A 24631-nucleotide genomic window follows, 5' to 3' on the forward strand; every position below is an offset into this window, starting at 1 on the left:
TTCAAATTCTGACATTACTTTTCTGCAAATTACCTAACCACATTTTCCGTTTACGGAAGGGGGTGTAATACCCACCCCACAGTGTTACTGTAGATTAAATGAGATGTCTGTGAAAACACCTAGTAGAGTTGGTGGGTCGACTTTGACTCACACATCAGGAGGCAGTGAAAGTGAATTTCTGTCATTCCTTTATGTTCATTCAAGATGTGGTAGTTTGCAATGGGCTATTCGTTAGAGAAAGGGGGTTTCTGCAGGTGGAACATGAACGTACACATTCTCACCCTTCTTTGCTCTCAAGTTAGATCCTCCTGCCTCTAGAAAACATCCTGAGATTTAAAGCTAGATGAATGTGACAGGTTGCCATGGCAACACCATCTCTAAGGAGGCTGTGACCCTGCTGAGTCTCTTTCAGTGATATTCAGAATGCCATCTGGAGTTCTGTGCTTTACTGAAGGTCTGCCCACCCATGCTTCCAAAGGGGGAAGAGAGGTTCCTTTAACGTCCTGAGTCTAAAAACAGCTTGGCAGAATCTGCACTGCTGGCAGACCTCCTTGCTAAGGTGCTACTGGTCTAGACAGCCACTGGCAACCTTGGAGGGCTAAGGCAGTGAAGAGAGGCCCAGAGGCCTGTGGGATGTAGTGAAACTGTACACAAGCTGTTTGAGGCTCATTTACTCCCAACATGAGTGGAGGCAGGGGCCAGGGAAAGCAGTAGTGAGACCCACAGGGCCACAGAGGGGAGAAAGGTGGCTCCCACTCAGTCCCCAGCCACTAAGTGCCTAGCAAAAAGAGCTTTATGATGACTTCGGAGTCAGACTGACAGATTTTTTTAAAAAGCAAAGCTCCACTACTCACTAGCTGTGCAGCCTTAGGCGTGTTAGTTCATCTCTACCCTGTTTTATCAACTGTAAAGTGGGTAACAGAACCTATTTCATGCAACTGTTGTGAAAATTCAGTAATGTGTGTAAGGGTGTATAAAGGATTTAGCATGTTGCAAGGCAGGTACTCATGTTACCACGAGCCTCTTTAAGAGGATGTGACTTTCAGACTCTCCTAGTACCAAACCTTAAAAGATCAAGAGTCCTGGAGAGCATCCCCAGGCCGTCCCACTAACTCCCTTCCCCACACAGTGCTAACCTTCTCGGTGGGTGCCACACTCCTCCCACATCCTCCCCTGCACCCATATGCTCATGTTCCCTGAGCTGCTTCTCTGTCCATCAGTCTCTTCCTTCCAAGCCTGGTGTTATTTCCCGATTATCCCTGTGTGGATAAAATGAGAGAGTTCCTGTGGCCAGGATTCCCACCTGGCCCTGGTTGACTAGCTCACTGCACACCTGTGGGCAATACATGGCTGTTGACTCTATAAAAAGAGCTGTGCCCAGTGTTCTGGGCATGACACAGTGGCAGGGCTGCAAGGCTGCAGGATAGTTGAGCAGAGGCTGGAGTGGTGGCAGCGCCGAGGACAGAGGCCCAGAGGACGGCTGTGTGGGAAGGCTGTGTGGACAGAGGGGCCCAGAGGCAGAGACCGACTTGCTGCCTGCAAACTCGCTGAGTGAACGGGATTTTAGTGACTGACCTGCCACCTGGAAATAGAGTTGAGTATAACCCTTTCACCCCAAGAACGTTTTGCTGTCATTTTCTTTGGTCACTTTGAATCCATAGCAAACTTGCCCACTGAATCCCACTGGCAAGGCACCCTGACACAATACAGATAGGCAATTCCATTTGAGAACCTGGGAAGAGTTTCACTTCTTGAGATCTAGAGGAAATCCCCACCACCTGTGTAATCAACTCCTAGCATGGTAAAATGTTATGCAAACTTTCCTCCTTTGGAAAATTCATTGCAAATCCAGCACAGAAACCTTTCTGGATTTGGAAACTTTGGAAAACCTCACACAGTGCTGAGCTGAAGATACAAATAAATAGGTGCATGGGAATCTACAATTACCTCAGTAACATAATGAAACTTAATGTAACGAAAAAGGAAACAATAACAGAATAACATTTTGTGACGAACTACAAAGGTATGAATGGAAGAGCCTATGTCTATCCAGGAGTGGCGAAGGCGAGGGGCAGGAAAGCGCATTCAAGGGCCTTTTTCTTACCATGTTCCAGGCACTATTATGGATACTTCCTATCAGGATTTCTGGATCTTGGCATAATTTGACATCTGGGGGCTGGATAATCTGTGTGTGTGTGTGGTGGGGGGGCTGTCCTACACTTCATAGGATGTTTAGCAGAATCACTGGCCTCTACCTACTAAAAGGCATTCCCTACCCAGTTGTGATCATCAAAAATGTCATTGGCAAATGTCCCGTGGGGGCTGAAGTCACCCCAGCTGACAACCATTGCTGTATATGCATATATAATATTAACAATGGAGTGCTGTGGATAAAATCAAAGTTCCTGTAGCCAGAACTCTCACCTGGCCCTGGTTGGCTAGCTCACTACACAGGTGTGGGCAATATGTTGTGATTGACTCTATATAAAGACCTCTGCCCTGTGCTCTGGGTGACATGGTGGCATGGCTACAAGGCTGCAGGAGAGCAGAACAGAGGCTGGAGTGGTGGCAGCGCCAAGGACAGAGGCCCAGAGGACGGCTGTGCAGGCAGAGGCCCGGAGGCAGAGACCGGCTTGCTGCATGCAGGCTCGCTGAGTAGATTGGATTTTAGTGATTGACCTGCCACCGTGAAAATAAAATTGGGTAATAAACCCTTTCACCCCAAGAACGTTCTACTATCATTTCTTTGGTCACACTGAATCCATAGTGAACTTGCCTGGGGCTGAAACCCACTGGCAAGACAAGTGGCCCATCACAGGTCAGTCTCTATGCCAGCCACTCACACGTATGATCTGATACTAGCAGCAATCATCTGAAGAGGACTGTAGGCCCATGTGACAATGAAGAAGCCTAGTACAGTCACCAGGCTGAAACCCAGTTCTGTATCAATCCAAATACCACACTTTCCAATACACAACTGCTTTCCAAGGAAGTCAAGGAAAGCTGAAAAAAATAATTATTGACTGAGACTTGGTAGATTAGTAAGCAGCAAACAGACAAGCTGGAAAAGGGTATTTGATGGTAGACAAATAGTATTGCAATAGCACAGCGTGAAGGGAGGGTAGCAGGTTTGTTTAACCTTATAGTCATTTCATGTATTTTTGTGGTTACCTTAATGAGATTATAAAACCTTTTCACATCTTCAGTTCAGCTGAGTATGGTGACTGATTGGCAAATGAAGACCACTGTTATTTATGAACCCACTGTAGGAAGGCTGGGACCCTGCAATCTGGGTCATTACTACTGTCTTGTTTATCTCTTCCTACGTGCTATCTCCTCTACCCTCTTTCCCAGACATATCCCAGTTATTTTTAGGGGTGGAGGAAGGGCAGATATTCTGGAATTAGATTAGGACTCAGAGTGGCTCTAATGAAGGTATCACTCGCAGGAAGCCAAGCCCTGCCATCAGTGCCTCCCCTTCAACAAGGTCAGCTTCAGGCCTTGGCAAAAGGGTTAGTCACATCCCCTGGGGGCTGAGACTAATTGAGGCATCAGGCCAAGAAAAGAGAAGCTAGCAAGCAACTGGCCCTGCAGCCTTTTTGAAAGAGTTGATCTTAGCAAATAAAGAAGGGGATAACACTTCCATGAGAACCAAGGACGTTTTATAGTTAGGACACACAGTAAAAATTTGGGAGTGGCTCCGAAGCCCCAAGAAGAGCCCGATGTCTTCTGGGTACAGGAACCTTCCTTGCCTCCACCACAGCAGCCAGACTGTGCCTCTGGATAACATGGGAAGCGTGACAGTCACATCTCCTAGGACCAAACAAGGTAGGAGGCCCCATGCTCAGCTCACAAGCCCTGTGAGAACAGGACAAGCACATCAGTTAGACCCAGAGCCCGGGACAGCCGTGACCATGTACTTCCCATCCAAGGGGCACATATACTGGATCTTCCAAGTAGATAGCATGAGAGCTTTTTCCATGTGTGACTCAGGCACTAAATCCCACCTCCATCCCAACGCCTTCTCTAGGGAACACCCCTGGCAGGCATGATTAGGCACTTACCCAAGTAATCGTCCATCAGGGAGCCAATAGCAAACTGCAGAGGGAGGAAATGAAAAGGAAATGAAGTCCAAGCAAGCACAGAAATACCTCCCAACCCCCAGCCCCAGGCTTTCTACCCACCCAACCCCCCTTCCTGGCAGAAGAGCACAAAACCCCCAGGAACTCTGGGTGGTAAGAACTAAACAGTTCCCAGCTCTGCCTCGTACAGGCAGGGAAGCAGGCAAGACTCACAATGTCATTCTTGTCCACACGGGTCCCCACAATCTTCAGTCGGATCTCGTCATCCTGCTGAATCACGATGTCCTGGGGAGGGGGTAACAACACACTCAGAAACCCCCAGGCCAATGCTCCTCTTCAGAGTGGCTCATTCCCTCCTCCCTCTCACTGACTTCTTCCTACCCACTCACCTCATCCATTGTCTTGTAACACGGTGGGTTGGAGTTAGGATCAAACTCCATCTCTGATGGGATGGACTGAAAGGAAAGTGAGGCTGGGTTAGCACTTTAAATGGACACTTCAGCAGACGGTCATGAAAGGCGTCTCTGCCCCGTAGCTCCCCCGGCACATGCAGACTTACATGTCGAGAGATGAAGCAGGACATAGGGCCAATTTCTGTGAAGAGTCCAACCTATAAGGAAAACTAGTGACTTCACAGCTTCTTCTCTCCCCCAAAGTATTCCAAGCCTCCCATCTTTATCTGATTCCTAATATTTTTCAGTTTGGAAGCCACTCTGGATCGTAGCATCTGCTTGCTTTCATGTCCCTTTTTTCAAGCTTTCATTCTAAGTTAAGCAAATACCGTTCAGCCTTGAACAACAAAGGGGTTAGGGACACTGACCCTCCACACCATCAAATAACCACATATGACTTTTGACTCCCCTAAAACTTAACTAATAGCCTACTGTTGATCAGAAGCCTTACATATAATAATCAGCACATACCTTGTATGTTACTATGTGTTATATACTGTAGTCATACCATAAAGTAAGCTAGGGCAAAGAAAATTATTTTTCCAAATTGTCACAAGTGTCCAAAAATATTTTCCAATATATTTATTGGAAAAAAGCTGCATATAAGTGGATCTGTGCAGTTCAAACCAGTGTTATTACAACTGTACAGTGCGTAAGTACAGCATTTGAACACTTGTAGGTCATGTGACTTAGCTTCTTCAAGCTTAAGTTTCTATAAAAAAGGATAAAAGCACCCACCTCACAGAGTCACTGTGAGGCTTTGCACATTACCTGGCCCACAGTAACTATGCAACAACAAAGGCTACTGTCATTATGACTGTTAATACTGACTTACCTGCCTCACTACCACACCTTAGAAACCGAAGCACAAAGAAATGATTGGGTTAGCAAGTAGAGTTGGGACCCATCCCACAACTTCAGAGGGACCACCCCACTGAGGGACCGCCAGCCCTATGCAGGATCTCACCTTGTTGACCTGAGTGACAACCGCATCCACGACCTCTCCTTTAAAGGGCCGGAAAACAATGGCCTTGTACTTAACAGGATAAAGGACAAAGCCTCGGCCGGGCTGGATCACACCAGCACCAATATTGTCAATGGTGGTAACTGCAATTACAAAGCCATACCTGCAAGGAGGACGAGAACAAGAAAGGTACTGTGTGTGGAAGGGCCTCTAAAAGCATCTGCAACAAAATCCAGTGAGCCTGGGGGTTGGGGGACAAAACAAAGGGAGGTAGATGCATCCCTGACCCCAGAGCTTAATGACCAAGAGGGAAGACAGGGCACAGTATCATCAAACGCTACACTCAAAATTTCATGACAAATGTCAAAAAAGGCTGCAGTCTTTCAGCCAAGAGACCTCACTCTTTGGGATGCCTCAGAATCCCCTGAGAGGAACTTATTGAAATGTAGATTCCCAGCTGGTCCCCAGAGTCTTGATTCTGTAGGAATGAGATGAGGCTCAGAAACTTTTATGTTCAAGAAACACCTAAGTTTTCTGATGATGATGGAGAACCAAATATTTCATAGCCCTGGGCTCAACCCAGCTCATTCATAGCACTATGTGAAATGCCCCTCTGTGTTGAGCCCAGAGATGTGCCAAGCCAGGTCCATGGGCAGAGGGAATAGAGAAAAAAAGCAGGTTCAAAGAGGGAGAAGAGGCACGATGCTATTAGCCTGGGAGCTCCATGAGTGGTGCCTTCACTCTATCTCGTTCACCACACTGTTCCCAGGGGCCAACACAGCTGGAGCTTCCGAATGTTTGCGGAGTAAATGAATGACCAGTCTCAGCTGAGAGAAGGCGTGTGCTCCAGCTTTTTAGAGGGCGCCGTGGGAATCGAAAGCAAAAAGCAACGGACTCCTGGGGAGCCTGGGAGGGTGAGAGGGTTCCCCGGAATAGGCGGCAGGACCTTACAAGAATAGGAGTTGGGGAGGGGCTGCAAGCCCGCGGTGCCGTGTGCGCACCTACCAGGCTGCACTCACTTGCCGGTGCAGGTCCCCTCCACCTCGGTGAAGAGCTTCTGCTTCACCGTGTTGAGCAGGTTGGGGCCAAAGTAGCGCGGGTGCAGCAGGATCTCGTGCTCCAGGGAGATCTGCGGGGAAAGTGGATGGAGACCAGGCAAGGCACGGCAGGGTCACGGGGCGAGAAGCGGCCGGCGCCTTCTCCCGGCGCCCCGCTTCGCTCCTCCCCGCGACCCTGCCCTTGCCACCATCCCCTGCCTGGCTCACATGGTAGAACATCTTCCCAGAAGAGGCAGGAGAGGAGGCAGGACAGCGGCCCAAACACCCCCGCAGGGTAGGAGAGCCACTAGCTCCGCCGGAAACACACTGAGACCCGCCAAGCCGCCTTCCGGGCCTGCCCGAGTGGGAGGACTCCGCCCCTTCCGCACACCCAATTGGGCCGCGCTGTGCTGCGCGCGGAATCCAGGAAGCGCCCACCACCTGTCAAACCGCCACTCTCCCATAAAGTAACAGTGCCTGGCCTAAATTAAGTGTTAACTAAGGACTTTTAAACGGAATTAATTAATTAATTAAACCATAAATAAAGCGCTTTAGCAGAGTGCATTCCCTCAGCAAACGTGAAGATTTCTTTCACCAGTAAGCATAGTAACTGTTCTTTCTTAATCCTGTCAACCCAAAATTGTCGTGGGGGCAATAATTAAGCAAAAGCGTTTATTTGGATCAAAGAATTGCAATTTTGGGTGCACTTATCTGGGCAAGAACCCAACTAGTGTCCCACTAGGGTGCAAAAATCAGGAGTTGTTAAAGCAAAAACGGAATGCTTGTATACGTTGTTTACAAAGAATTTTGATTTGTGTTGGCAGCAGAAAGCTAATCTTAGCTAAACATAATTTGTTGCTAAGGCTATTACTAAGCAAAAGTCTATTACTGTAACAAGTTTCAGGTATTCTTGCAGAATCCTTGGAATTTTTGCGATCTGGCACAGTTCACGAGTTCGTGATTCTACCCAGTAACAACATGCGTATAGATCATGGTTGCCCAGCATCATTTTAAAACCATTTAAAATTTCACATATTTTTTCATGTACCGTAAAAATCTATCTATGCTTTTATCCAAAGAAGTAAAAGTCTTTATCCAACAAAAAAAAATTCTGACTGATCCTCTAGAAAGATGTGTCCTGGTATATCCCATAGATCTGTGTATCCCAGGGTGGGAGTATATGTACCCCAGTTTTCAGAAGCAAAGTTGTGCCTGCTTAATGGTGCTCCTGGGGGAGAGTGGCTGAAATCTAGTGCACACTTGGCTCATTAAGCTTTGATAGCCACTAATCTGCACTGACCAGAACGACACCTTTTTCAGATTTCCACAGAGGTTAAAAAAGCTGTAATTAAAAAAAACCTAGATGCAATATACATGGCAATCCCAGAGTGTGTCAAGTACAGTCTCTGTACCCAAACTTAGACTCATCTTCATTCTGATGGCATCTGAACCTGTAGAAATGATTGTGTAAGCTTCCCGAACAGCCTGTGCTCCTTACTGCTTAGCAACTCCAGCAGCCCTCTACCCTACTGAAGATTTTCCCTCCAGTCCCCTGGCTTACATACTGTGAATAAAATGAGAGTTCCTGTGGCCAGGATTCTCACCTGGCTCTGGTTGACTGGCTCACTGCACACCTGTGGGCAATACATGGCTGTTGACTCTATATAAAGAGCTCCGCCCAGTGCTCTGTGCGCGACTCGGTAGCAGAGCTGCAAGTCTCAGGAGAGCCAAGCAGAGGCTGGAGTGGTGGTGGCGGCAGCGCCGAGGACAGAGGCCCAGAGGACGGCTGTGTGGGAAGGCTGTGCGGACAGAGGGGCCCAGAGGCAGAGACCGGCTTGCTGCCTGCAGACTCGCTCTGAGTGAATGGGATTCTAGTGACTGACCTGCCACCTAGAAATAAAGTTGGGTATAACCCTTTCACCCCAAGAACGTTTTGCTGTCAATTCCTTTGGTCACACTGAATCCATAGCAAACTTGCCCGGGGCTGAAACCCATTGACAGGACAGATACCACCTATACCCTGATGACATGTCCAACGTACATCTCCAGGCCATTGTTTCCTGATTTTCAGGCTCATAAATGTAACGGACTAAAGGAAAGTTCTACTTAAAAAGTCAGAAATATAACTCAATTTTCTTCCTCCATTGTCCCCATCTCAGAAAATGACTCTGTCATGCACCACTGCTCATGCTAAAATTCTTCTTTTCTCTTGTTCCTCATCTCCTATCCTAATTTTAGCAAATAGTTGGCCCAGCACTTTCTCTGTAGCTCCACCACCACTACTCTTGGATGGCCATCATCATCTTATAGGACCATTTCCACAGTTTCCTCTGTGTTCCCACTTTGATCCCCCATGGTACCTTCTCCAGAGAGCAGCCAGGATAATAAACAAGAATCAAACCAAAACACTCCCCTGCTTAAAACCCACCAATGGCTTTCCATTATACTCAGAATAAAATGCAATACTCCCCAGCATGGCCAGTGAAATCCCATGCTTACTTTCATGTGTGGAGCCAGATTTTTTTCATATAATCAAAACAGTATCTCGTAATCTTGAAAGTAGAAGCAGGTGTGAGAATCCAGCTGTCTTCTATTAAACCAGACATTAAATTAATTTGGAAAAATAAACAACGCTACTTAAACTGCATATTTTTTGGTTTTAGAAAATATATTTTTCATTAAAAAGTGAAAATATTATGTTAGTTTTAGTTCCTATACAATAAATACTGTATGGCTTGGAAGAGTATCTTGAAGAGGTGGGGTCTCAAGCCGAGGCCAGTGTAGCCAGCACACCTCTAGTACAAGGATCGAAGGTAGATGAACTGTCCCTAATTCTGATTATGTCTCAGTTGGAGGGCTTGGCTGCAGATGAAGTCGAGATGCTTAGTGTGGTGGGTGAAGAGGTGAACTGTGGTGGAGGTGACTGCCTAGGGACTCTAAAAGACTTTTTCAGAAGTAGCCACACTCTTTATCCTCTTGGTCCTAGGACATTTCCGGGCCTCGAGCCCACTCCCTTCCTTCCCATTAGCACTTGCCAAGTACACTCCGCAGAGACGGACACTCCAATATATTAATTGTAAATAGACAATAGAGTGCAGGCTAGGAACACTAGGATGGCATTGATGTAGCTGCTAGTTCTATAACAGCACCGTTGCTGAGACAGAAGCCGGGAACCATCAGATTAGGGGGAGTGAAGCAGTGGGGCATCTTGGACTTGTGAGAAAGGGACTTTCAAGAGACAACTGCAGTTCACCGAGGTGGTGCTACTGTCCACGGTTATGGCAGAGCCAAGTCTAGGAACCTGGCCTCCGGGACCCCACACGGTTTGTGGTTCTCTTTTTCTCGATCACGCTGCAGCGGTGACGACGTGCTGGCGGCTAAGCAACAACACTCCGCCCACTGGCGAGCGCCCTGGGCTACCTAGAGCTGGTCCCCGCCCTCCTACCACCTCAGGTAGAGGGAGAAACTCGGCCAATCAAAAGGGCTCAGAGGCAAAGAAGGTGGGACGAGGAAAAGTTTAGGACAGGAGAGCTAACCAATCCACGCCTATGTGTCTGAGCGACGGCCAGTAGCACCCACTGGGAAACGCCGCTCAGAGCGCGGTGAACCAACTCGTGACGAGCGAAGCAAACTTGACCCAATCAAAACTGAGAAGGTGGGAAAGGGCGGAGTCCTCCCGGTGGCTGCACGGTGATGGGTGAGGATCAGCTTTCTCTGCTAGTTCCCATCCTAGGACTTCTAAATCCCTGAAATGCGAGAGAGAGACGCTCAGGGAATTCCCGGAGTGGGGAGTAGAGGTATCGCCTGGGAAGTCCTGGAAGAGAAAGAAACTCCCAATTGAAGGAGCTGTTGGAACCTACCGGGTGGGCACCCCGGAAGCCGGGGCGGGGCTTGTGCGGCCAGGGGCGGGGCCTTCTGCTACGGTTAGGCTGAGGGGGTGGAGCCAGAAAGAGGCTGGCTGTGACCTCGGAGAACGAAGGGTAGTAATTTAAGCGAGTGTCTTGGGATAAGGACGGTATTGCCAGAGGCTTTGGGGTGGCAAGTAATAGGTCAGGGCTGACCTTAAGGTTGCTGGGGAGGTTACCTGCCCTAACCCACTGTCCTCTCTTCCCAGGGTGCCACTGGTGGGGACCTCTCTAGGGTCCTTTTCCCATCGTGGGGTGCTATGGAGTTCCCAGAGCACAGTCAGCAGCTGCTGCAGAGCCTCCGAGAGCAGCGGGCCCAGGGTTTTCTTTGTGACTGCACTGTGATGGTGGGTAGCGCCCAGTTCTTGGCCCATCGGGCTGTGCTGGCCTCCTGCAGCCCATTTTTCCAGCTTTTTTACAAAGAGCGGGAACTGGATAAGAGGGATCTGGTGTGTATCCACAATGAGATTGTCACAGCCCCAGCCTTTGGGCTGCTTCTGGACTTTATGTATGCTGGCCAGCTGGTCTTGAGAGGGGATACCCCTGTGGAGGATGTGCTGGCAGCTGCCAGCTACTTGCACATGAATGATATTGTGAAGGTGTGCAAGCAGCGGCTGCAAGCCCGGGCTCTGACAGAGGCAGACAGTACCAAGAAAGAGGACACCAACTCACAGCCCGCCTTGGAGTTTTTGTCCACCACTTCCCGTGGCCCACAGCCTTCACTGGGAACAGAGACTTCAGGCCACTGGGGTAAAGGGGAATGGAAAGGACCTGCTGTCTGTCCTCCAGATGAGCCACAAGTGCCTGGTGGGGCTGACACTACCCAGCCTGGTGTGGAGGTTGACTCACTGCATCTACAGGCACCTCCTCCATTGGTGGTTGATGTCCCTCTTGCCAGCCCCAGTAGCTCTACAGAGACCATTCCTGCAAACTACTTCTCTTCTGGCCTTCCAGCAGTTTCATTGGATCCACTGGCTCCCCTTGATGTGGGTTCTGAGAGTCTGAGGATGGTGGAACCACGGGGTACTAGAGGCCCATTGCAAAGCTCCTATCCCCCAGCTTCAGCTACAGCCCCAGTCCCAGCCCCCCTTCCATCCCAGGCTCCAGCCCCAGTGGAAGCTGAGCTGGTTCAGGTTAAAGTAGAAACCATTGTGATTTCTGACGAGGAGCCCGACATGCCAGAGGACCAGCCTCAGGGTCCCAAGGGATTGTTCCCACCTGGAGGAGCAATGTATGGTGGCCAGCCCCACCAGCCAGAAGCTTTTGAGGAACCACGGGCAGCAGGACTGGAGGAGGTGGGACCAAGTGACCACTTCCTGCCCCCAGATCCTCACCTACCCTACCATTTGCTGCCAGGTTCAGGGCAGTATCATCGAGGACTGGTGACCTCACCCCTGCCTGCTCCCCCGGTGCTGCATGAGCCACTTTACCTGCCTTCTGAGTATGAAGCAGCCCCAGGAAGCTTTGGGGTTTTTACTGAGGATGTTCCCACTTGCAAGACATGTGGGAAGACCTTCTCATGCTCTTACACACTACGGCGACATGCCACAGTGCACACGCGTGAGAGACCCTACGAGTGCCGCTACTGCCTGCGCAGCTACACGCAGTCAGGGGACCTGTATCGCCACATCCGCAAGGCTCACAATGAGGACCTGGCCAAACGCAGCAAACCGGATCCAGAGGCTAGCCCCCTCCTAGGAGCGCAGCCTCTCCCTGGCTCCCCAGTGGCAGACAAACAGAACAGTGGTGGAGGGCCACCTAAAGATTCTGTACTTGGCTCCAAAAACTAACATCTGGGGCAGTATGAGCTGATGCTGGGCCTGCTCTTGCCATTGTTAGGGGGCAGCACAGGAGGTTGGAAGCATCTCATTTTCCCTGCTGCGTGACAGAACAAAGATTATGCCCAGGTGGAAGATTCCTACCTTTTCTTTACACAGCCAGATAGCAAGACTTTCTGGGGCAAAGCACTTAAGCCAGCTCTTCTCCAAGGGCACTAGTAACCTCTTCTTGCTCCACATTCTGGACTATAAAGCCAGCCGTGAAAGTTTCTCTTTGAACTAGTATTGGCTGGTTTCTTTCATAAACCTGCATGCTTCCTGATTCTTCATACAGCTCCTTCAGATCTTACAGTAATCTAACATCTGTACTTGGGGGTGAGATGGGGATCAGGTTGTTTATATGAAAAAAGTGAGACAGGCAGAGGGCAGTGTAGACTCTGTAGACTTTGCTTAGGAAAAGTATACAAATTAGGGAATCTATGCAATTATGGTGTATTTTGGTAGTTTGAACTCTTGTGTACTGGGCTGTCCTGGAGACTTCATACAAATACTTGTTTAATCCTCAACAACTTTATGAGGTATTGGCCCTCTCCCCCTTTTCTTCCCACAAACAAGAACACTTGAAACTCAGAAACCAGAATTAACTTTTTCTATGTCACAGTACAAGTTAAGGGGCAGGCCAGAATTTGAACCATGGCTGTGGCTTGAGACACCATGCATGCTATGCTGGTTTAAAATATTGTTGATGCTAATTAACTGAGAACAAACTGTTTTCTTCTTTGTCCTTTTGAGTGTTTGGCTTTGCTCCCTTGCCCCTTTACCTCTACTTTCCATGTAGAAAGATCTTTGATTGCCTGTCTCAAGAATAGATACCGTCTTGATGACTTGTAAGTTTTGCCTACATTGTATGAAGATGAGAAACAGAAAGGCAGAGTCCTTAACTCAGTGGTGGTCGCTGGGGACCAGGCAGGGCTGAGGGTCTGGAAATAACGGGTGCTTGGGAAAACTAAAGCAAGAAACACCAGGTGAGAGAATCTTACAGGTCATCTCATCCAACTCCCTCACTTAGAAAGTGTGATGACAATCCAGAGAGATCAGATTACTCATTTATAGTCACACAGGTGGTTACTGGCAGCAGAGATAGCAAAGAAATGAGAGGTGGGGAAAAAAAGTTCTAGGAAAGTAAGAGTCTGCCCCAGGCTGAAGAGTGGTGCTGTCAGGCACACCAGAGGGCTCCTTACAAACCCTTCTCGAGCACAGCAGGAGCCCAGTGTGAAAAGAGCAGGACAGATAATTTAGAAAATGGGGAAAGTAAGAATAAATGTTCTGAATTGCTTTTCTTTTTGGGTTTTCCTGTCATATTCAGCACTCTGAACTCTTACTGGCAAGCGACTGTTTTTGAGTTGTAGGAGACAGCTGAGCATTGAATTAGCTCCTTATCTGGGACACCAGGACAAGCAAAAATTGAGCTTAACATTTTCATGGGTGAAAGAATGAATTATTTTCTTTATGTTGGAATTACCTTTTAGTTTATATTTCAAGAGGCTGACTGTTTGTTTATGCAAATAAATTACTGCCTTAACTCCTTGGTGAAACAAGGCAAGATACGCCCCCTACACACACACACAGTAAGAGCTATTCTTCCGAGTGGAATGCCATTTCCCAAGTTTCTCCTAAATACCAAATCCTAAATCTCAATGCCTAAAAAGAATTAGTTGCCTTTAAAGGATGAATTTTATGGTACATGAGTTATACATATATAAAGAAAGAGAAAAAAAGTTGCCTCAAAACATCAGTTCCTAAAAGGCTTTAAGAGTATCTATGTCCACATATATATATAATGTATATAATTTCTCTGGACAGTCTGAAGAAACCAGTAACTATTGTTAATTGTGTTTAAATATCTTGCAAATGCCTAACTTCCACCTATGAAGAATGCAGCTCATGCTGGGAACTGAAAGTAAGTGTTTGCTCTTCAGGAGAATCTCACCAATAGATCCTCTTTAATTAGGTCTTACATGTAAACACAATTAAGGCCACAGTTGCCTCACTTGATGTATTTGCTAGATGCTAGGAAGAGGTGTGATCAATAGAGAATTTTCTCTAGTTTGCACCATTCTTGATGGGCCCATTCATGGACTCAAGGAACCACAGGTTAGCACATCGAACCTCTAGTCCAATGCTGGATCCCCTGCTTGCCAGTTGTCAAGCCTCTGCTTGAAAGAAAACTATCCCCAAAGGCAACGTGTTCTATTGTCGGACAATGCTTCCTTATACCGAGCCAAAACTGGCCTTCATTTCTGGGAAGATAGGCCAGGCTCCAGCCTATTAAGGAGTTTCACCCTGAGAAGTTATTTGCTCTTGAGTTACAAGCTGTTTTCAAACGACCACCCCTCGCTCTTCAGCTTTAGAGATGTACTCCTAGGGCTTCATTTCTTAATTGGCTATTTTGTAAGTGTATGCATTCATGTGGTGTCTAATGCCTCTTCAATCGCCAGACATGTGGCCAAGCTTAGCTTCACGAAACTCACCATTTCAACCCTTCCCATTGGATTTTGATTTTAATTTCTCCAAAGCCAGTGTTTCCAAAGATGCTTTACTTGGACCTATTTTTTTGTAATGTGTTTTATTGTTAAAATGTCTTTTACGGGGTTTTTTTTTTTTTTGGACAAATGATATATGAAGTGTTCTAAAATCCCCTCCCCAATTTTATCAGTAAGCAATTTCAGTATGCACCCCTAAAAAAACTCTAGAAAGAAAAAAGACCAAATACCGTTATCACACTCAAAAAAATCGACAATAATGCCTGTTCAAATTTCCCTGATAGTTTCATGAAGTTTCTTCAAATCAGAATCCAAAGTAGTCACATTTATTCGGTTGATAATCTCTGAAGCTTCTTTTAACCTACAGGCTCCCTTTCTTTTTTCCTTGCAGTTTATTTATAGAAAGAAGAAACTGGGTTGTTCATCTTTGGGTTTCACATCTGGAGTTTGGTGATTACATCCCAAAGGTATCATTTAACATGTTCCTTTGTCCAAAGGTTCCTTTGAAAACACAGATTTAAATAAAATATGGACAAACTAGAAGTATGGGTAGTATGTAGTTTTGGCAAAATTGTAAGGGTGGTGGATATGAGTTCAGTTCTGAACTGTCCCTTGGGTGCCACCAAAGTATTAACTGTCAGGTCCACCCTGAATGCCTTCTCCTCAATCAAACCCTCAAATCCATTAGAACTGTTAAGGTGAGCAGTCCCCTGTCTCCACAGTACCCTGTGGCTGATTCCTGCAGGACGTGGGCTTGCCAGACCTGCTCCAGACCCCAGACCTTACTGCCTTTGTCCGGTGGCCTTTGAAATAGACTGAAAGGTAAGCCTGACGACTTTGTCTTTAGCAGCATAATAACAGGATTAGTGTAATACATTTCTCAAATGTTTTTAAATATTTTTTTCTTATTGATGCAGAAGATGGCTTACTGTAACATCAAATCATTAAAAAAAAAAAAAAAAAACAGCAAAACCAGCCCTAAACAAACAGAACATGCAACCATGACATAATTTTTCAACAATCTAGGTTTAGAAATTTAAGAAGCTTGGAAGAATAAAATATTCTACTTTTGTTAGTTCTGTCCTTGGACCTACATTATTTGGTAGAGAATCTTTTTTGTTGTATGATGGTTTTACTATTTAAGTGTACAGGGAGATACAAAGAGGAGCCTAGCTCACTGGAAGAGGGGGATGGTACGTAAAGGGAGACTAATTCATTAACACTTGGCAGGAGTAAGGTTTTTCTCCTACAATTTGTCTGTGGTTATAGGATGGCTAATGACACAGGCTCCTCACTTCCACTCACAAAGGCAGAGGCAGTGCCAAATGGTCTCATCTACTCTGTAGAATTGATACCTTGTGGACACTGTTCACAATGAACATGCAGAAAGACAAAAGATCTCCTGGTTGACCTACTGAGCCATGACTGCACCAGATCTGCAGCCTGCACCTGTGCCCAACAAGCTTCCAGAAAGTTACATCAGGTGTTTAAAAGGCACTAAGGAAGAACCCTTCCTCATTTCCATCCTTTGTAAAGAACTGAGCTCTTGCAAAATATAAGGTGACAGGTAAAGAATAGATTTATGTTTTTATCCTGCTCTTACAGCAATGTTTCTATAAGACTTGGTAATCTGTTTTTCCTATGTTGTTTAGAGAAATGAACATACTATAGATATGCACCTACTAAAAATTTAAATGTTCCCTTGGGTGTTTTTCTGGCATGAGGGGTGAAAAGTTATTACATAAATACTTAAATGCTTGACTTGACATTTTAAGACAGAAGAGTTTAATGAAAAATAAATAAGTATATTAAAGATCTGAGTAACAGAAATTACCAAAAAAAAATAAAAGGAACCAGATAGTTTTGTAGGGGAAAAAGAATGTACATGGAATATTAAGAAAAAAATATGGAATCAATCAAAAACAGTTAATTTCAAATCTTTCATTTAAGCCATGTAGGCCAATTTATAATTGTCTAGTTTCACAAAAAAATATGTATTTCTCTGTTTGAGGCCTGTATAACTTTGGCTTTGGGCATCCAAGGAAACAAAGAAAGAGACTCCTTTCTGCCTACCATATTATTTCATCCTCTGCTAGCCTTCACTGTATATGAATACATCTAACAATATCCACCACTAAAATCTATGCCACAGATAGGATTGGTCCCACCCATAGCTGATGAATGTTTTCTGGTTTTATTTCTCAAGGCAAATGTCCCCTGGGACACCACGTATTAAAGGCTTATACAAATACATAGATGGACAGACAAAGCGAGACACCGAGTGTGTGAGTGGTAAAGTCTGTGCAGAACTAGAAACAGAAATCCATCTGGGTCAGAAGTATGGGGTTAGTTTCTCTTCTGAGTCTCAGGTTTCCCCTCAATGGGTCTTTAATGGTTCATCTAAGTTCAGGTGGAGGAACATCGTTCTTCTTGTTAACCAAACATGCCCAGGTACAGCTGCTGCTCTTTCCGATGGTAGCTACTGAGTTCCTCCTGTGTTAGCTGGAGGTACCGCCGGACACTGGCATCTTAGAATAGGGCAAAGAAGGCAGTTAGAGACGGATGATAATCCTCACCTTGGGACAGAAGAGGATTGTTAATATTCTTTCATTCCTTTAAATCTTTCTAAGATCTGAATATATTACAACTATCCTAGGCAATAGGAAATGCCATTCATTAATACCACTTTGAATTAAAAAAAAAATCTTTGTACAGCCTTGGGCTGACTGCTAATTTAATAATGAAAAGGAATTTGAAGAAGTTATTGTCACAGAGCCTCTAAAGATACTGTATGTGGGTGGCAGTTAATCCATGTACTTGAAGGTAGAAAACGTGAATGAATGGCTCATATTTTCTGTCTTTATTAATTCAGAGTGGCTTTCCCCTTCATTTGAAGAGATTTTGCTGCATTGTTATACATTTGGGGAACCTCTACTTTTAGCATCTAGAATCTGCTCTAAGCCAGGGTGCAAAACGAGACAATTTTAAGTACTGAACCACCAACAAAGGAACGAGTCTATCATCTGCTTTGCGGTATTCCTTTTTGCCTTAGAAACAGAGTACTAAGTCTCAAATTTTCTCTCAGTAGGCCTGCCCTTTTTCTAGGTCATACCTGGGGTTAGCTGAGCTGAGCTAAAGGATAGAATGATAGTTAAAGCAAAGGCCAGACCGCAGCTGGAGAGCTGGCAGAAATGAGGATTCTAAACGTTATTCATTGGGATCCAGTTCTAATTCAGTCACAATCTAGGAACTGAAACTGGAAAAACAATGCTTTAAAATCTCTTTTACTGAGGATATATATATATATCCTCAGATATATATATATATATGCCTGTTTAAGCACAAATATTTTTGGAGAATATACAATATTGCTTTCCTGTGGGGGCAAGAATCCAAGAGTAGAAGGCCTATTCATCATACACATTTTGATACTTTTTGAATTTTGAACCACATGAATGTATTTCAACTAAAAAATTCAATAAAGTGAGAAAGTAAAATAAAATAAAACTTGCTTCCACAGATACCACCTCACCAGGACAATTTTATTTGTCCTTCCCATTTCAATACCCTTCCCTCTTACCTTTTGGCTGCCTATGGACAGCAGCCAGGAGGTAGTGCTGGGCCTGGTCATAGTCCTGCAGATGGAAAAAGGCCACTCCAGCCCTATACAAGGCCTTGGCATTATCAGGCTGTCGTTCCAGGACTTTCTGACTGTACTCTTTCACTCGTTCGTAGTTGACTGGCTCCATCTGAAGGAGACAGGCTAACCGGGCCAAATGAAAAGAAGGGAGGAGGGGGAGGGTCTAATTACACTAAGCCCCACTGGCCAATTCAAGGCAGTACCAAACAAGATGGTTATCAACAACATTCACTCAGCCAACAAATACACTTCAGCATCTACCAGTACCAGACATTCTTCTAGGCAGTGGGGATCTGCAGTGAATAAAAGCATTACGTACCTTACAACCTATTTCATTATCTACTGTATGCTTACTACGCACCTAGTGTTGGGTTAGGTCCAGATAGAATACAGGTAAAAAATACTTAAATTCATTTAAAATTCTTCATTGTGTCTTTTCTACCTAAGGCTCTCTATTTTGAATATCCCAGTTTGACATTCTTGTACTGCAGCTTTGTAAACAACAGTTGACATTAATTGTGTGAGGAAACAGTTGTGCCATGTGCTTGATAAACATCTTGTTCCATATTCTTACCCACCCTCTGAAATCAGTGTTCCTACTCCATTTAACAGATGAAGAAATCAAGGCTGAGAGAAGTAAACTTGTTTACTCAAAGTAAACTTGTCCAAGATCCCACAGCATCTAGATAGAATGAGCAGGAAATCTGAACCAAGAGTAGTGACTCTAGCATCTTACTACACTGATGGACTGTAACTGTAATGGGGTGTGAAGGGGGACTTGATAATAGGGGTGAAGGTAGTAACCACAATGTTGCTCATGTGAAACCTTCATAAGATTGTGTATCAAGGATACCTTAAAAAAAAAAAAAGGAATCTGAACCAAGGACTCTCTAATTCCAAAATCACCTTTGTTCTCAATGATGATATATTACTTCCCTATTCCCTTGGATTACTTAATAGGACTTCAAAGTACAAATCTGTTTAGGAGGCAATGTTCAGCCTTTCTATAATTAAGAAGGGAAACATGTTCCCTATTTCCTAATTCTGGGAATTAAATACAGTATTACTGAATCACAGTGCTAAGAAGGAATGAGAATTAGAGCTGAGGAAGACTTTAAAGATACTGGGTGTCCATCTGTATCCCTTCTACAACATTCCTCCCAATTGGTCATAGGGTTTCTACTTTGATATTTCCCATGTTCAACTAATCCATCACTGTACCTTCACTCAATCAGCTGACAACTAGTTATGGAGCACTGACCACGTACTGGGCAGAATTAAGAACAGGGGATAAGAGGAATAAGACAGTCATCTTGATGAGTAAATAGAGTTTACATCCTAGTTCCCAAGCAGGAGGTACACAGCAAACAAATGAATTTTTAAAGTGCTTTGAGGCAAGCAGAACAGTGCTGGGACAGAGAATGAACAATGTCAGAGTGACACGTGAATACAGAAGGTCTCAGTAACTCACAATCACAATTTAAGTTGATCCCAGGGATTGTTGAATCACTGTGATGTACGTTTGAAACCAACATGAGATTGTGTATTAATGACACTTTAATAAAAAATAAAAATAAATCTAATCAAACCTTTAGATCTTAACAGTAAATATGGGGGATAAAGGAACATGCTACATGTCACCACGAGAAAGCAAACAGCTAAATGAAGAATGTGAGACACTCAAGACAAATGACCCATCTTTTCCTTAATGGCATCATATAAAAGGGAAAGGGGAACTGTCATTGACCTAAGAAATGAACAACCAAAATGTTTTGAATGGATCTTTGGATTCTGAAGAAACAGCTGTAAAAAAGACAATTTAGAGTCAATGGGGGATTTGAATCTAGACTGGGTATTTTTTGAAACTAAGTAATTATTGCTGATTTTGTTGGAAATGATTGTGGGCATAAATAAGTCAAGTAGATGTGCATTTATGTCTAAAGTGATATGAGTCTGGAATTTGCTTTAAAACTGTCCTGGACAAAAATTCTGTATCAGATTATAATTGTAGAAGATAAGCGTGGTGTCTGAGTGTTCTTTACGCTATTTTCTCTCCTTTTGTATATGTCTGACATTTTCCATAGTAAGAAGTGTTTTAAAGATGTTGAAAGAAAGTGTGTCCAGTAGTAGGGCACACAACAATAGGTATTCAGTTTAAAAAAAAAAAATACAGAAGGCCTCTTTAGAAAGTGATTTTTGAGCCAAGATCTCAATGACAAGAGTCAATCAAGAACAGGGTATTCTAGCCTGAGAGCAGAGATCGTACAAGCTGGAAGGTGGAAATACACTTTGCCAATTCAGTGTATGGAGATGCCAGATCACGTCAGGGCCTGCAGGTAAGGGTCACAGTTTGAATTTTTTCCCCAAGTGTAATGAGAGGCCATTGGAGAATTTTAGGCAGTGACAAGATCTGATTTCCTTTATTTGTAAAACAGAGGTAATCCTAACTACCTCGCAGACTTTTTGTGATAATATTTTAAATAAACTGCGCAACATATAGGTATTCAATAAGTGAAAACTGTTAATTCAGTGAATCTTTAGGGAGCATCCATCAAGCACCCCCAAGCAGAGGCTCTACAGATGGCTAAGCGATAGTTCCCTGCCTTAAGTCCACCTGGAGAGTCAAGATATTTATAAGTACCCAGCTCTAAAACATCTCACTTCCTTGATTTCTGGTCAATTCCCTAATACATATTCTATTCTCTAATACTGGGCAGTATTCTGCAATAAGAACTTAAGCTCCGAAGTTAAGATTGCGCAAGTTTAATTTTAGCTCCACCACTTACTGGTCGTATCACTGTTTCCTTATATCTACCTCAAAGGATTATTGACACTTAAATTAGACCCTCTGTGTAAAGGGCTTAAACAGTGTCTGTCCATGGTAATTCATAAACATCACCTCAATGAACCCTCCCTGACCACTCTCTAAACGTGTACACTGCCATGCCTGTGGCACTCACATTTTTGGCTTTATTCTATTCCACATTGTTACTTCTTTTGTTAATTGTCCATTTCCCTTACATGAACATATGGCCCAAGAAAGTCAAGATCTTTGTTTTATTGTATGCTGTACCCTCAGACCTCAAATAATTTTGAATTGCATTAACTGAAACATTAGCTACTTAATTAGTATTATTACTTGCATTTAAGAGTTGCACTGGACACTGTAAAACTAGATTTTCACCAAATCATAGATGATGGGTATTGTAGTAAAAAGAAATAAAATTTTAAACATCCATTATAAAGTACAAATTCTGACTTGAAATTTTTTAAAGGCCCAAAGAATATTCTATTTAACACAGAAACAGTGTAATATTTTTATCAATGCTTATTTTTTTTAAGCCATCAGCCTGATTGAAAAAAATTACCAAATCACCCACTACACAGAATGCTTAAGAAACCAAAATAAATAGGTAAGTATAAAAACTAACCCTAATAATTTCTGTGGCCTCAACTGGGCCCATTAAAGTGTTTTGATATAATTAGCTCTATGGTTATTTTGCCCGGCACAGAATAGACTTAAGAAGTCTCATTTCTTTGATCAGAAATCCTGATACAAACTCTAGCATCCATCTCTCATTTAAGGCCACCTGAAGATGGAAGATAGTAGCTATCTAAGACACCACCTAGCTGGCTCATAATAAAGAGGAAAATTTGGAAAAGCTGTCCAAAACATCTAATATGGATGACTTACACCACTACCTAAAGGGAGTGCCTTCTTTCCTATACTTTAAATATTAAACACAAAAAATTCTCAATTGTAAGGTAAGTTGGTCATAGGGATGGGAGTTCATCATGGAGAATATAGCCAATGATTCTGCAACATCTTCCTGTGTTGATGGATAGTAATCACATTAGTGGGAGTAAGGATTTAATAATATGGGAAACTGTTGAACAACTGTTGTATGTTTACTTGAAACCAAGATCGTATATCAACCATACTTGAATTTTAAAAATATTAAAGAAACAATGCCCTACACAAAAATTCTCAATTTAATGTGTAAGTTGGTCACGGGGATAACAGTATAGCATAAAGAATATAGCCAGTGATTCTGTAACATCTTCCTATGCTGACGGATAGTAACTGCACTAGTGGAAGTGAGGATTTTATAATATGGGTAACTGTTGAACCGCTGTGCTGTATATCTGAAACCAATATAAGACTGTACATGAATGATACTTCAATAAAATAAGAAACAATGCCGTAAACTCTCCTTAAGTTCAGTATTTTCTCTAGCATATAAAATTAACTAAACCTATAAGCATCATTTGTGAGTTTGTTGGAAATGCAAATTCGTAGCCACACACACACCTGAAACGAATGAATAGGAATCTCTGGGGATGGGGCTCAGGAATTTGTGTTTAACACTCTCCAGATGAAGTTTGAGAAGCACTACTCTATAGAAACTCAATTAGGGCCCTACAGATTGAAAATGTATTTCGATTGATGGCAGAATAACTAGATGACAACAGAAACGCAAGTCATTGTTTTTTCCAGATTTTCATGTGCCTGCCTTGATACTCTACCCACCCTTCATCCCTGTTCTTACCAGCCAGATTGTTGTAGCAGTCTGTCTGGGTCGTGTGCAGTATGTTTTCTTGTTCAGGTGTGAGGGTTGGGCCCTGAGGTCCTAGATTAGGTATCGGGGAGGGCAGGCTTGGATCTAGCCCCCGCAGCTGAAGCAGAGCTCGATGGTACCTACTCACAGCATCTCGGTACTTCCCTTCCCGGTAACGCTGATTCCCCTTCTCCTTGTACAGCTGAGCCTCTTGCAGGCGCTTCTCCATAACTCTGTAGCCAAGTGCTTTTGAGGAATTGGAAAACAAAAGAGCAACTGAAGCTCTGGGGACGGGAGCAAAATAACTGATATTGGTAGCCAACCTAAAAGGCAGGAAATTACCCTTATCTAGGAGGCCCCACCCAGGGAATGAGCTTCGCTTGTTTACTATAGCCCCTTCTCTCTGCAGTATTCTTCAATCTGTGGAATTGCGGGAAACTAATCAAGAAGATACAGGAATAGTAAAGCCAGAGGTGAAGAAACTTCCTAAAGAGGCGGTTCCAGGCTGAGAGACTCCCAGAAAGGAGAAAGTCATACTGGCGTGTCTGGCGTGCGAAAACCGGCGGAATTTGCTTCCTCCTTTCTTTTGGACATACCCCCTGACCTGGAAGTGGAAGGGAGTAGGCGGGAACAACTGCTAAATTAAGGCTTGCCTGTATTCCGGCTATTTATTTTTTGCACGTATTCAACAAGCAGTTGTTGGCGTCTGTGTCAGAAGGTGAGGAGCCGAGGTGAATGCAGCTCGTGCACCCCACCCCACAGGCCGAGACTGACACGCGGCACAGCAGCTCACTCACAAGTCCACAACCACGAGGCCAGTCCCTCAACCTCTGCAAATGCCCAAGTCCGAAAGTCTCGGTGCTTGGCCTTACGTACGGGAGCACGACGAGGATGCGGCCGACTCTCTCGACAGTTTGGTGTCTAGAGGGTCGCGCGCATTGCGCCGCGCCGCCCAATCAGAAGCGGCCCCGGAAAAGTAATCCCGCAGAAACGACCCCGCCTGCCCAGCTTCCCCTGCGGACCAACCCGGAAAAAAAAATCCCTTCAATTTCGCCTATTGGAAAAATTCGAACGATCTCGAATGGCCAATCAGAATTCCAGATGCGATTCAAGTTGGCCAATACGAGAGCGAAAAGGCGAAGTCGCGGTGGCTGTTTCTGGGTAAAGTTGAGAGATTGAGGAATACAAAGGGCCCAGAGTTACTGTATGACTTGCTTTTAAAGAGCCCTTTTGATTACTAACTGGAAAGACAATGGCTACTGGGTTTTCATGTTGTAACAGCTTTTTTTTTAATCCACAAAAAGCTGCTGCGTGTATGGGCCATAGGGAAAACAGACGAGCGAGCAAACCCTAAAATGCCAGCGCGATCGGAAGTCAGGCGGGAGTAATGGTGGTGACGGAGTGGAAGGGAGTTACAGGCGGCTGCGCAGAGCCCCGTCTGGAAGTACGGAGACAAGCGCGCACAAGTCTCCGTGCTACGAGGCACTTGAATTCAATCCAGCCTTACCCGGCTCCGACTCCGGCGCGGCTGCGCGGTGAAACCACCGGTGGCGATTGGCCCAGGGGGTGAGACGGGGAGGGAGGAAAAGGGAGGGAAGTTCGTCGTCCTCACCCGCCTGCCCGCGGCGGGGGAACCAAGGGGGCCGGAAGGGAAGCAGCTCCTCGCTGGGT

The 24631-nt window shown here is 44.8% G+C and overlaps 3 protein-coding genes across 7 annotated transcripts; 1 reads left to right on the plus strand and 2 right to left on the minus strand.

Annotated features, from left to right (window-relative positions):
• Positions 1-3640: 3640 nt before the first annotated feature.
• POLR2G (RNA polymerase II subunit G) lies at positions 3641-6916 on the minus strand. Its single transcript, XM_036995228.1, has 8 exons — positions 6764-6916; positions 6518-6627; positions 5502-5661; positions 4642-4692; positions 4472-4537; positions 4296-4367; positions 4065-4098; positions 3641-3858 (listed from the first exon to the last, which is right to left on the minus strand). The coding sequence occupies exons 1-8, from the start codon at positions 6773-6775 to the stop codon at positions 3845-3847; spliced, it is 519 nt and encodes a 172-aa protein (XP_036851123.1). The 5' UTR covers positions 6776-6916; the 3' UTR covers positions 3641-3844.
• On the plus strand, positions 5558-22615 carry ZBTB3 (zinc finger and BTB domain containing 3). Its single transcript, XM_073217630.1, is given in 4 exon segments — positions 5558-5687; positions 10650-12212; positions 12214-15228; positions 15484-22615. Coding segments are annotated over 2 exon segments (1551 nt in total). The 5' UTR covers positions 5558-5687; positions 10650-10700; the 3' UTR covers positions 12253-15228; positions 15484-22615.
• TTC9C (tetratricopeptide repeat domain 9C) lies at positions 16935-24618 on the minus strand. 5 transcript variants are annotated; one of them, XM_017654592.3, is made up of 4 exons: positions 24468-24618; positions 22952-23206; positions 18342-18524; positions 16935-17289 (listed from the first exon to the last, which is right to left on the minus strand). In XM_017654592.3, exons 2-4 carry the CDS (start codon positions 23187-23189, stop codon positions 17195-17197), a joined length of 516 nt encoding a protein of 171 aa, XP_017510081.1. In that variant the 5' UTR covers positions 23190-23206; positions 24468-24618; the 3' UTR covers positions 16935-17194. The 5 variants fall into 5 exon arrangements, with proteins under 5 accessions (XP_017510081.1, XP_017510079.1, XP_036851176.1 ...); XM_017654590.3 differs by lacking the exon at positions 24468-24618 and adding an exon at positions 23837-24105; XM_036995281.2 differs by lacking the exon at positions 24468-24618 and adding an exon at positions 23758-23899.
• Positions 24619-24631: the final 13 nt, after the last annotated feature.

The sequence above is a fragment of the Manis javanica genome, chromosome 11 (genome assembly GCF_040802235.1).
Source record: "Manis javanica isolate MJ-LG chromosome 11, MJ_LKY, whole genome shotgun sequence".
In the NCBI taxonomy this organism is placed as follows: Eukaryota; Metazoa; Chordata; class Mammalia; order Pholidota; family Manidae; genus Manis; species Manis javanica.

Coding starts and splice junctions, on each gene's coding strand:
- POLR2G (XM_036995228.1), bottom strand. Junction 5,662..6,517: donor GAGGGGACCTGCACCGGCAA/GTGAGTGCAGCC, acceptor TCCTCCTTGCAG/GTATGGCTTTGTAATTGCAG. Junction 4,099..4,295: donor GTGTGGACAAGAATGACATT/GTGAGTCTTGCC, acceptor CTCCCTCTGCAG/TTTGCTATTGGCTCCCTGAT.
- TTC9C (XM_017654592.3), bottom strand. CDS start 23,189: ATGGAGAAGCGCCTGCAAGAGGCTCAGCTGTACAAGGAGAAGGGGAAT. Junction 18,525..22,951: donor CTGCTACAACAATCTGGCTG/GTAAGAACAGGG, acceptor TGGCCCGGTTAG/CCTGTCTCCTTCAGATGGAG. Junction 17,290..18,341: donor TGTCCATAGGCAGCCAAAAG/GTAAGAGGGAAG, acceptor CCCTATTCTAAG/ATGCCAGTGTCCGGCGGTAC.